The sequence below is a fragment of the Babylonia areolata genome, chromosome 18 (genome assembly GCF_041734735.1).
Source record: "Babylonia areolata isolate BAREFJ2019XMU chromosome 18, ASM4173473v1, whole genome shotgun sequence".
Lineage (NCBI taxonomy): Eukaryota > Metazoa > Mollusca > Gastropoda > Neogastropoda > Buccinidae > Babylonia > Babylonia areolata.
Genome location: NC_134893.1, coordinates 55169813 through 55183016, shown reverse-complemented (window position 1 = coordinate 55183016; position 13204 = coordinate 55169813). Strand labels below are relative to the sequence as shown.

Here is a 13204-nt window from a genome sequence, read left to right as displayed (position 1 = left end):
TCTGACACAACAGACCATTCGATCCTTCTTTCCCGTCTTCGTTGTACATTTGGTATCAACAGGTTCAGCTGGTTTTCACCGACTGAATCCAGCCTGTCACAGTTGATAACTGCCAGTCTGAACTCGTTAAAATCGAACACGGAGACCCACAGGGATCTGTTTCAGGCCCTGTGCTCTTCACACTGTACAACTGCCACAATGTCAGTCATTATTCCTATGCTGATGACACCGAACATTGATGCATGTTGTACTTTGTCATACATACATACATATATATATATATATATATATATATATATATATATGAATGAGATGGGTTTTACTGTATCTGTCTGTTTCCCTGTTTGTCTGTCACACACACACACACACACACACACACACACACACACACACACACACACACACACACACACACACACAGAGACAGAGACAGAGAGAAGAGGAAGGAATTTTGTTTAATGTCCCGTCACACATATCGGTGATTGAAGACATTTTATAAAAGTATTTATGAATACATCTGAGTATTATCGGTTAGAAGGGGTGGGAGATATGGATGAATGGAGGGTTGGGGGAAACTGGGCAAATGAGGGTAAAAATGTGGGTGAAATTTGAAAGAAAAACAAAGCAAACAAACAAACAAACAAAAAAATCCCTCTAAATACAGTTACAGGAAATTACTAAAAGGACTTCGTAAAAGAGAAGTCGTTAAACTGACAAGCGAAACAACTGATAATGAATGCAAAAAGTCAAAAACATCAACGTTCTCAGTCACTTGTGAAGACACACTTTCGTGTACAAAAGGCTTCATCAAGCTACAGTGAAAAATTATATGCTCAATTGTCAGGTTATTAAAGCATATACACTTGACATTAGAACAATACTTGGTCCGTAATGAATTTGATAATAGTCTGAGAGCTAAGCTCAGAATTGGTCTGCGAATCGGACCAAAGTCTGAGAGAGTCAACTGACGAGGTTTTAGACTTGAATTCAAGCACCTATAAAAGTCTCTTTCTAGTATATTGCTTATTTCCTTGTATGACAATGGGCGATATACTTTTATACTATCTATATGATTTTTTGCTCCCTTTTTTGCTGCCCTATTTGCTTGGTCGTTATAACGGAATCCAGTGTGGGATGGTATCCGACAAAAATCAACATTTGTACCCTTCACAAAAAGGGAGTGCAATAAATACCTAATTTCAAAAAATAAATCTTCTCTTTGATTATTCTCAAAAAGGAGCAAACCTTTTAAGACAGATTGAGAATCAACACAAAATAGGATATTACTTATTATGATTGGTATATCAACAAGATGATGTAAAGCCATAAGCATGACCACCAATTCAGCTGTAAAAATTGAATGTCCCTTACCAAAATAATATGATTTTTCTGTTTTTAGGTCAGGAATGACAAAAGCAGATCCTGCACTGCTATCATCCAGGACCGACCCATCAGTGTAAACTTTTAAATGATAATGAAAATTTTCTTCTAATTCAATTCTGACAGATGCTGCTATTATATGTGGAGATTCTCCTTTTGTTGTGTCAGAAGCACATATGTTGACGTTTGCTTTTGTTAACTCCCAGGGAGCGACAGGTGGCACCAGAACACGAGGTGCCATATCATGCAAATCAATGTCTGAAGAATTTAAAATATCTGACACATATGTGCGAATGGTTTGTAGATTTGAATTATTTTGTGCATTTTTTGGAAAATCAATATCAGACCTAATATTTAATTCCTCAAAATCATCCACTGCTGTACATCTCACAATATATTTAGCAGAACTTAATTTTCTGATTTCATCTAGTGGTAGAATACCCGCAAGCTTATAGGCTTCTGAGGTCTTAGTATGCACAGGTACTCCTAAAGCCAGTTTCACAGCTTTACTGTCAATTATTCGCAGCTTCTTTAGGAACGTCGGCGGAGCAGAAAAGAAAATTTCTTGACCGTAGGTCAATCTTGAGAGAGAAGAACGAGAACACAAATCATTGTTTTTGAAATAAATGTACTGGTTCCCATTTAAGTGCAGAGCTGCAGTTCTAAGCGTTCACAGTTTGTGGATCACACCGCTAGAACATTTTGTTTTTTTGATGAAAAGCTCTGGAATTTTCCAAATGCAAAACGAAGACAGACTCAGAACTGTATTAACTTTCTTCATCTGATAAACGTCTTGAAATCACCCAAACAAAAAACGAAGATTAGACTTGGATATATCCTACTTGTCAGTAAATATTTTCCCAATTCTGTATGATTCGCACAACAAAAGTTTTCTAGACATGAAACAATTTCAACTTGGGTATACATATCGGGTGTTCCCCCCCAAAATTAACCGCTTTTTGACAGGTATTTTCTTAGTGATAGAGAAACCGAATTCATTGAAAATTTTCACATAGTAACCTTAGGGTATCGTCAACAAGTCCCTAAAATATCTAAAGGTTCGGTCGCAGATTATGCGAGTATTATCAAATTCAAAACAGCATGTCAAAAAATCAAATATCAGAGCTTGCAATGTGACATTCATCATGTTCATACCAGCTGTTGGCATCTGTCAGTCAGTGTCAGTCTAAAAATAGCCTGTCTGGGTGTCAAGTCTATTCATTTTTTTATTTTTTTATTTTTTTTATTTTTTTTTATTTTTTTTATTGTCGTCTGTATCCAAATTCAGTTCTGTCCAAAGTTTCAGTTTGGAAGGATCAACCATGCCTTTGAGTGAGAGTGACAAGGTTACCATTGAAAACTGTTTCAAGGAGAAAGGCTGGTGTGGAAGAAGCTAGGATCGAAAAGGAATTTCCAGCCAAGGGTTGGAGTCATATCACTGTAAACAAACTTACCGCTAAAATACGCACTACAGGGTCAGTAGCAGTAAAATTGGTAGTGGGAGACCCAAGACTGCATGTTCGGAGGAGAAGAAGGACCGTGTTGAGGAACTGTTCAATCCCAGGAGAACTCAGGGACCCACAAATCTCTTAGAGAAGTTGCAAGAGCAAGTCTTCTGTGCAAAAAATGGCGAAAGAACTAGGAGCTGAAGCCCTTCAAGAGGATACGGGTATCAAGGAGGGACCAAAATGTTAGCGGGAAAAGAAAAACTCGCTGCCGTAACTTGAATGACGGCTACTCGGCCACTGATGTGAAAAGGATCATTTTCACAGACGAGAAACACTTTACGTGAGAGATAGATTAAAATCGCCAAAGCGATGGCGTTTATGAGAAGTTCAGCCATCTCGCCTTCATCATGAGACTTCTAGATTTTCAAAAAAGATCATGGTTTTATGTGGAGTATCCTGGAAAGGAAAAACAAACATTCATTTTATTGACACTGATAGAGCCAAGGTTAAGAGTGAAAGCTACATCAAGTTATTGGATGACAATCTTCTCCCGGATTGTAGGCGTCTTTATCCTAGAAACAAGGACGTGTTTCAGCAAGATGGAGGCCACATTGAGCATAAACTGAAATAAGTGAGTTTTCCTCTGATATTGGATTTTTTGACACGCTGTTTTGAAATTGACAATACTCGCATAATTTGCGTCCGAACACTTTTAGATATTTTGCAGACTTGTTGGTGATACCCAAGGGTTACTGTGTGAAAATTTTCAATGAATTCGGTCTCTCTGTCACTGAGAAAATATTTGTCAAAAAGCAGTTCACTTTTGGGGGGACACCCGATATATTTTGATGGTCTCTCACCACCTCCGTCAGGAAAGCTGATACAGGAAAGTCTCTGGTTAGACAGGTTGTGAGTGAACTACATTCACTTTTGCCTTGCCACAGACGCCCGACCGTGGTGTCATAAACTGGAGGGAGTTCCTGGCTTAGGCTAGAATTTTCAGACTTGATTTGGACGGCTCCGTATACCTTCCCTTTCCACAAGTGGGTTTCTGTTCACAGCACCAACAGGTCAGTATTTGCTGCTGGCAGGAATGAACAAAATTGTAACATGAGAGACAGGAACGTCTTGCTCTTGCGCCAAAGGCTGCTTCCATTCCATCTGAGTTCGTTCATGATTGTGAAGTTTGGACATACGCAGATTGTGTGAGGTTTGGAAATGCGCAGATTTTATTTCAATATATTCAGAGAATAGCTCACAGAGACAGAAAGTGTGAGATGTAATGTGTGTGCTTCTATATATCGTAACAGTTTTATGTATTACGTATTTTAATACTTTTTTCAAACCTTTAGGCTCTGCATAGACAGAGACGAATGCCAAGAGGGAGTATGCAGCCAGGAATGCCAAAACTTCCAAGGCACCTTCATGTGCTCCTGTTACCCTGGCTACTCGATGAGCAGTGACCAGCGCACGTGCATCCCATGCACCGGCCTCCAATACGGACAGAACTGTCGAAACAGGTGTGACTGCAGCGGCCGCGGGATCGGCTGTCACCCAGTGAAGGGGTGTGTGTGTCAGGACGGTTGGAGCGGCCAACACTGCCTCGTGGATGTGGACGAGTGTGCGCAGACCCCTGACTTGTGTGCCCAGGAAAAGGTGTGTGTCAACACCCAGGGATCCTACAGATGCACCTGCGCCGGTGGTTATGTTGAAAACGAGCAGGGTCAATGTGAAGGTGAGATAGACTCGTTGGTTGATAGGTTTGTACCTTCATACATCTTGGAAAAGTCACGTAAGAATCATATTTCGGCTGTCTGCCTCTTGTGTTTAATGATGATGATAATCATAATTATAATGATGATGATAATGATGCTAAGTATTTATGTAGTGCTGGATCTTGTGCAGAGACAAATCAAAGCGTTTACACATTAGTGAATCACATGCATGCATAACTATTAATTTATAAAAATAAAATATAAAAAAAATAAAATAAAATAAAATAAAAACGGGAAAAAAGGTAAACACAAAGCTGGCAAAACTGATGACAAGGACGTGGCAGAGGAGGAAGGGGTAGAAGGGGCTTTTTGGGGAAGAGGTATGTTTTAAGGACACACTTGAAAGAGCTGAGTGCAGAGACCTGATGAGGCGAAATAGGAAATTCGTTCCAAATGCATGGCCCAGAAACGAAAAACAGAGGGGCGGCCGACTGCAAAGTGTTTAAATCTGGATATGCGGAAACCGATCGGATCCAAATGGAGAGTCACAGTTGTCAAGACGAGAGAGAATGAGAGATATTGTGTCAATTGAAAAATAGTTTGAATGATACTCATGTGCCGTAATTTACAATAGCAGGATTGACAGGTCAGATTGATAGATTTTTGCATGAACAGTGTGTTGTTAAGGATATCACCCAGGTTCTTGACTGAGCTGGAATGAGGGATCTACTGTCAAGTTTGGTTGTGTCAATCGTGATGGGAAAAATGTTTTTATTTAGTTCCTTTGATAATTGCTTCAGTTTGTTTTTTGCGTTTTGTTTTGTTTTGTTGTTGTTGTTGTTGTTTGGGTTTTTTGTTGTTGTTTTTTGTCCGCATTCAATTGTGACTTATCAACAGTCATCCAGTAGTTCTGAATGTCCAGGAAGCAGTCGGATGCTTCTTGCAAGAGAGATGACAAAGTACCACATGTATCATTGTTCAGTGTCATCAGCATAGGAATAATGACTGACATTGTGGCGGTTGTGAAGTGTACAGTGTGAAGAGCACAGGGCCTGAAACAGATCCCTGTGGGTCTCCGTGTTCGATTTTAACGAGTTCAGACTGGCAGTTATCAACTGTGACAGGCTGGATTCAGTCGGTGAGAACCAGCTGAACCTGTTGAAACCAAATGTACAACGAAGACGGGAAAGAAGGATCGAATAGTCTGTTGTGTCAGAGGCGGGTGACAAGTCGAGAAGAGTGAGAAGGAAAATCTTTTCTGAGTCGGACGTTATCAGCAGATTATTCAGGATATGGAGGAGAGTGCTTTCGGTGCTGTGGTCAGCACGATAGGCAGGCTGAAAAGTGTAGAGGAGATTACCTCTGTCTTGATATCTATCTGTGTGTCTGTCTGTCTGTGTGTCTGTCTGTCAATCTATCTTTCTGTCTGTCCATCTATCTATCTATCCATCCATCTTGGTTTTGTCATTGTAGATCTTGAACAGTTCCTGTGATGGCTTCACAGTCCAGTATTGGAAGAACTGTTGTCACTGAAGAGTCCATGAAGAGATTAATATTCGTACTACCAATAAAGTTTTGAATTTTTAATGGATTTCTGTATCTGATCTGATACTACGAACGTTTCATTGTGACACGAGAATGAATGAAAATTATTTTTGGACTTCATTACAATCGTCCATTTATAAGTTAATGAGTTTGTGTGTATTTCTTTGACTCAGCGAAATGCACGTTAACATTTGCAGACATTGACGAATGCAGTGAGGAATACACACCACGTCCGTGTAATGAGGAACTGAAGCAGTGTGACAACCTCCCAGGCTCCTACCGCTGCACGTGCCAGAAAGGCTACAAGGACGTGAATGGAAACTGTATAGGTAGGCTTCAGTTTCCATTGTTTCTCATTGTTTTAACCAGGAAACCGTACCAGGCAAGAGGGAGATTTTAGACCACGAAAGTGTTCAGCATTCATGCAGATTATCATCATCACCTTGGAAGTCCATCTTGAGCGATCAGTCACGTCAGTGACTTCAGAGATGAGAATGTTTCGCAAAGGCAAACGAACAGATGTGGCCGAGCTGTGGGCAGGCTAAGTAGATGATAATTCTCGTCATCTCTCAGTGCAGAATTGACAAGTCCTGAAGACGTCTCTCCTCAAACGCCAGAACCCAGCAAGTCTCCGGCGCTGCGGACAGTTGCAAGGGTGTCCCACCCGAGGATGGTAATGCTGCAGGCCAAAAGGGAAGCTTTCAGACAGTCCTTGAAGTGTTTCAGTGGTCTTCCGATGTTGCTTGCGCCTGCAGCCAACAAAGAGAAAAAACTAAATTTGGCAATCACGTGTCGTCCATTCAGACTGTGTCCAAACCACCGAAGTTCGGATTTCATCATGAGTGTTTCAACCCGAGACATCTTTGCTCTGCGAAGCACTTCTGTGATTGAAACTCTGTCCTCCTGTGAGCCGTTGCTGGTGTGTTTGAGACTTATTTGTCCATGATGCATGGAGCTTTCCAGTTAAGCGATTTTTTTTTTTTCAAATTGTACCCCATATTTCTATTTTAGGCTTTGAAGGGGGAAGTCTTTGTCTTCTGCAGGCTGATGGTCAGTCCAAAAGTATATTGCTGCTACTGATAGGCAGTTGGCAAGTTCTTGCAGGTATTGTTCGTAAAGTGCTACAAGATCAGTCATCTGCAAAATGGAGGTTTCTCACTAGGCCTCCTGAACTTTGGTTTTTACCTGCAGACTTCTCAGGTCGAAGAAACAGCTGTCACATCTGTAGCGGACAGTGACTCCAGCATTAGTCCGGGAAAAGGCGGTGAACAACATTGCGAACATGAGGCTGAAAATACCTTGTAGTTGTCGAACTGCAAAGATTATATCTATTGTGCCCCTGTTGCTCCTGAAACCACACTGACTCTCGGAGACCACATCAGCCAGCATGTGGTGCCTGATGCAGTTCAGGATGAAATGGCCACAACATTTCCTACAATGCACAACGGTGGAATGCCTTTGTGGTTGTCATAAAATGCCCTGTCCCCTAAGTTCTTCCAATGGGATGGTCTTCTGGGTTTCCTCAAGTGTCGGTGGATCATGGAACAAAGCCAGGACTTGGCTCTGTGGTATGTCCTGGATTGCATGCTGGTCGGTCTGAGAAGGTTGAGCTGATTAAAATAAATGCTAACACTGTATGGTGTCGCTCTTCTCGGTGAAGTGAGTGTTATCAGCCGAGCATCCCAGTGCCGTAGCGCTTGAGGAGGGACCATTCTTCAAGTCAGCAAAGAACGTCCTGGAGTTATGGTCGTCTCCATTCAGCTGCAGTATATTTTCGGCCATTGCTAGCACCGTCTCAACACAGTTGCGGGTTGCTTGAGGCGATCATATTTTGCTGGAGACTAGACTCTGTTGATAACCCATTTAGTAATGCCTCCTGCTTCTTCTGGAGTTGGATGGTGATCTCATTGTCGCATATTATATATATATATATATATATATGTGTGTGTGTGTGTGTGTGTGTGTGTGTGTGTGTGTGTGTGTGTGTTATCCTTTCAGCTGTGTTATCTTAACCCTTTCTCTCTATCCCTGTGTTAAGATCAGTTTAACTAAACATAGCCACTGTTGAGTTGTGAAAATGAATCCAGATAACTGGGATGAAAATTATAAATATGCTACATAAGAAACATCGTCAAAATGTTCGTGCTTTGTCATTACATTTCACCAGAGGGAAGACTTGTGATACATCAACAAGATTATCATTACTGGCTTGTTACTATCAGGACTTGGTGTTGTTGGAAATGTATGTGATGGTTATTCCGGCAGATATTGACGAGTGCAGCAGCAGTCAGAGCCACTCCTGCCAACACCTGTGTGACAATGTGCCAGGCTCCTACACCTGTCGCTGTCACTTTGGTTTTCATCTTGATGCGGACAGGAAGTCGTGCATGAAGGAAGGTAAAGAACTTCGTCCCGTTTGTGTGTGTGTGTGTGTGTGTGTTTGTGTGTGTGTGTGTGTGTGTGTGTGTGTGTGCCTCTCTTTGTTTTCGTCTTACCCCCAGAATCAGCTAGCCTTGTCCCTGTTTTGGGTACGACCAAATCAGAAAGACCACATCACAAATGAGGAAGTGAAAAGAAGAGTCCAAAACGCCATTGGCCCATTCAAAGACCTGCTAACCACAGTGAAGGAACGCAAGCTCCGCTGGTATGGACACGTCACACGATCAGACGGCCTAGCCAAGACCATCCTGCAGGGTACCGTACAAGGAAGGAGGAAGAGAGGCAGACAGAGAAAGCGGTGGGAGGACAACATCAAAGAGTGGACGGGCCTGCCATTTGCCACAACTCAAAGGGCCGCTGAGAACCGAGGCAGGTGGCGCGAGCTGACCAGGCAGTCATCCATGGTGCCCCAACGACCCACCCACGGGTCAAGGGATAGATGATGATGATGATGATGAAATCAGAAATGAAAGCAAGTACTCAAAAGAGCGCAATTCTTACCATCAGCCCGCAGCATACTTTCTCTGTGGAATATGTGTCCAACCAATAGTCTTTTGTTCCTTGGGCGTCGGTTCATTCCTCATGTAGTCAACTGGTATTCTGCCGGTAAAAACAGGTTTTGTTCATTTTATTCTGTTTGCAAGATTTCACGATCTGTTTTTCTTTCAAGCCATTTTGTTTGATAAATATTCTTAGTTGGCTCAGAGACGGGATCTGCATACTTGCATATCATTTTAGATGTGTATAAACAGAAGAGACATGAAAAGCCTTTAACCCTTTGACTGCCATGCACATAGAATTTAGGATCACTGATGACATCAGAAGAAAATTCACACATTTGATCTACAGTGGAATATCTCCAGACCATTTTCCTACGTTTTGGCTGATTATTCTGGATAATGAATAATGACTTTAAACACCTCTTTCTTTTTCTTTTTTTATGGCAGTCAAATTCACAATTAATTCGAATGGTTGAGCGCCCGAGTTAATAGTCAAAATGTGAATTCAATTCACAGATACCGAACAATGAATGTTGTTTTGTGATGTGTTCTACTGTAATATACTATAGTGTAGTGTTCTGTATCTTCGGCTGTCGTGTTTGCTTAAGAATCTCCAAGAGTCTACCCCCTTTACCCTTTCAGAGGACGAGTATGTGGGACAAAATGTTTCTGATGAGTCACTCCACTCAGCGATGCTTTGCACACCTGAGCCGGCAAAACCCATTCCCACCCCTTTTGAATTCAAAACTTTGAAGAGTTTTCGAACGTCAGTCATTACTGCGATTCGTCAACTGTTCCTGGGGTTGAGATGTGAAACGATGTGAGGTTAAGGAAAGCTTTGTTTGTGGGTTTATTTTATTGCTGTTGATGTTGAGTTTCGGCTCAAGTCAGCCTTCTCTCACTTCCTGTTACTATGGGATTTTGAGAAGATACCACAGGTAGTGTGGCCTGCATCCACACTAGGCAGAGGTACTTGGCGTTTCGGGTATTTGCCTTTAAGTTCCCTGGAGTCGTGATGACCCTTGCTTGAAAGAACCATTTTCGAAATTAACTTCACAACCTTTGTTAATGCTACCATCATCAGGGAAAGTTGCATATGCATTTTGCTAACTGCAGTATAGCTCATCATGGCCTGACGTGAGCATTGGCAGAGCACATTCCTTGGGATTTTCTTATCACGCTGCTTGGTGAAGGACCAAGGAGTAAAGATTGATGGTTGGATGCAAGTAAGGTTCTACATAGAACGCCGTTCGGGAATTGCTGTTGGTGATCGGAGTGCTGTCAATGGGATCACACTGCTATCAGCATTACTTAATGGAGCACATACCTGTAAAATGTGCGTACATGTCCTTTGGTTATTGGCTATCTCTTAGACAGTTATCACCAACAATTTCTGTGTAAAAGTGGGCATGCTCTGTTTGGGCAACGAGGCAGTCCTGGTCAACCAAATGAATTGGCAGGCCTTGCTAATTAGAATGTTCATTCGGGTTCTACTTCAACATAGGGGATTTATCAACAGCTTTTGACCAGGCTCCTCATAGGCGAGCTGGCATGCTCACCATTGCCATGCAGTTTCTTCCCTTTCACAGATTGTAAGCCAAGACAGCTCCTGTAACGGTCTGTTGCCTTACATTGGGGTCTTTGTAGCACATAGTGAGCTTTAGAAGAACGTAATAATTGTTTACTGTCTTGTCATTCAAGTCAAGTCATCTTACAACTTATGTAGACATATGGTCTGCATTTTGAGCTGCAGCTTAGTGTACCTCATGGGAGACAGTCAATGGGTTTTTTGGGGTGTGAGGGGGCGAGAAGCAATCTTGCACCTCCCCTCAGCCTCTTTGACATTCGGGTTAGAAGTTTTGGCGGCGAATATGAAAGAAAATATTTTTCCGATTAAATTGTATTGTTTTTCTTGAATACCTACCCATTAGCCCCTCCCTCCTCTCCGCGTTGTCAGTCTTTCGCTACAGGCCTGAAAACGTATTTGATTGGCTAGGTGGTCAGACCATTCACTCCGAGTGGGAGATATGCGGTGGGCTGAATGCAGGTTGCGCCCCTTTGAGCATCTGCTTTTTGTGATTGGACCAGTCTGTTCAAAAGGCACGTACGAAAACAAGGCAAATAGTAACAGTTGTAACAGTGGGTAAGTATTCAAGAAAAAATCATTTTCAAAAGCAAAATACTCCCTCCCCACCTCCGTCTCTCTCTATCCCTCTACCTCTGTCTGTCTGTCTCTCTCTCTCTGTCTGTCTGTCTCTCTGTCACACACACACACACACACACACACACACACACACACACACACACGTAATGTATGCTTTCTACATTTCAGTGTAGCGCCATTGCAAGAACCAGTCTGGCTATCGGAAGTGCCATGTGTAGGTCAGCTACGTGGTCCATGTCTTGATGGCTTTGAATTGCACACGCAAAACAGAGTTCTTTGAATAGATTTTACAAAAAGCCTTTGGCGTTATAAAACCATGAACCGCTTATCACAGAGTAACACTTCATGTAAATTATTCCCTGAAGCACTTAAACTAATTCCATCTTTCCTTTCCAAGAGACAATAACTATTACCTTTAACACGTATACATTCCATTTTCTTTCCAACAAATGTGTAGTTCCACAGGGTGAGGTCTTAGGTCCTGTATCATTTCCGTTGTACACTCAACGATCTACAGTTATCTGTATAAATAAATTGTGACATATTTGCTGGTGATATTACTTTGGATGCAATTAATTCTGATGCTTATAGTCTTTATTTTGTGTATTGTAGCCGTGTGTATATATTGTTGGAGATACACGATACTTCCCCTGTCTCAGCGTTTGTTCGCATCGTCCAAGAACTTTTCTTTTCTCACCCCCGTCCCCTCATTTCATTTGTTTTTCTCTTTATATTATTTTTTACAAGGTATTTGTAAGTAACGTAGGGTTTGTTTAATTGTTACCTGCACTTGCTTTCCTTCACTATCATGTTATACAAATACGTAAATGAAAAGAATATATGTAAGGAATATGTTCTGTGCATGTTTTGATTCTTATTTTGTTTGCTTATTTTCGCCCAAAGGACTGGATGTAAAAGTGTAATGATATTGCTTATTTCATTACAGTCGTTAAGTAAAACTCGTTTTGTTTCGTATTCTCCCTGTACAATATCTTCAGAACTTAAACGACTTCTCAACAAATCAGTGACTCTTTGTAGTATGTAAGAACTGTGCAAATTGTTTTCCATCGTTTCTGAGGAAATGGCTCATATCAATGCTCGAATTACAATATTTCCATATGATACTCAGTTGTTATGAATAATACAGAAAGAAGCGCTTTATGGCATATATTCACGTAAGTTCACTGAGGAAAGGGACTAAGAATTTTGTGCAGTTAAAAGTATACTTAAACATACTTAGACATATTGTGTCAGTCCATTTTATATTGTATTAAAAAAAATGAGGAAAAAGAAATGGGTGTTTTTCTATTTAAGTTGAAAGTGTGGAAAGATAAGCACTAAAAGTCGTGTTACTGAAGTCGACAGATTTCTGTTGGTGATTCAGTGTATTTGGGGGTCTTTCATATTTTCATGATCAACTGTTCTAAGGCTTGAGTTATATGGTTAAAGATCAACGAGCATTTAAATGGTGATATTACATTGTGCCAGAGGTGGACGTTTGTGCCCAGTTTGAAGGCTTCAACTGCAGCCATGACTGCACCCTCAACCTGCAGTACCAAGCAGAGTGTGTCTGTCGTTCCGGATATATACTGGGCACTGACCTCAAAACCTGTCTTGGTAAGTTTGTTGGCTGTTTCGGATTTTCCTTGTCTTCATCACCAATTTACGGCTTGAATAAATCGTACGAAATTGCCCAACACAAAACGGGTGCAACATACTGTAATCATTCTGGACGAGTTCTTTCTTCAAAATTATGAACGGTGGATCGGACACGTTCTCCCACATATTGTATTGTCTTGCGCTGTACTGTATTGTATTGTACTTTACTGCATTGCATTGCATGGCGCTGCATTGTATTGTATTGTGCTGTGTTGTATTTTTGTCTTTTCTGACGCCATCATCATTGACATGATCGTCGTTGTGATCATTCCCGTCTTTCCCCCGCGTAGCTGGGGAATGCCCACGCTTTCTCGCAATTCCACGCTGTATCGCAATGTGAGAGAAAGCGCGAGT

At 41.5% G+C, this 13204-nt stretch overlaps 1 protein-coding gene across 1 annotated transcript in view; it reads left to right on the top strand.

Moving 5' to 3' along the window:
- Window positions 1-13204, top strand: part of LOC143292282 (uncharacterized) — a 135784-nt gene that overhangs the window by 86402 nt on the left and 36178 nt on the right. Inside the window, exons 16-19 of the mRNA XM_076602467.1 lie at window positions 4181-4563; window positions 6286-6417; window positions 8354-8485; window positions 12680-12808. Of these exons, the coding sequence (XP_076458582.1) occupies window positions 4181-4563; window positions 6286-6417; window positions 8354-8485; window positions 12680-12808 (776 nt within the window). The remainder of the gene's footprint in view (window positions 1-4180; window positions 4564-6285; window positions 6418-8353; window positions 8486-12679; window positions 12809-13204) is intronic.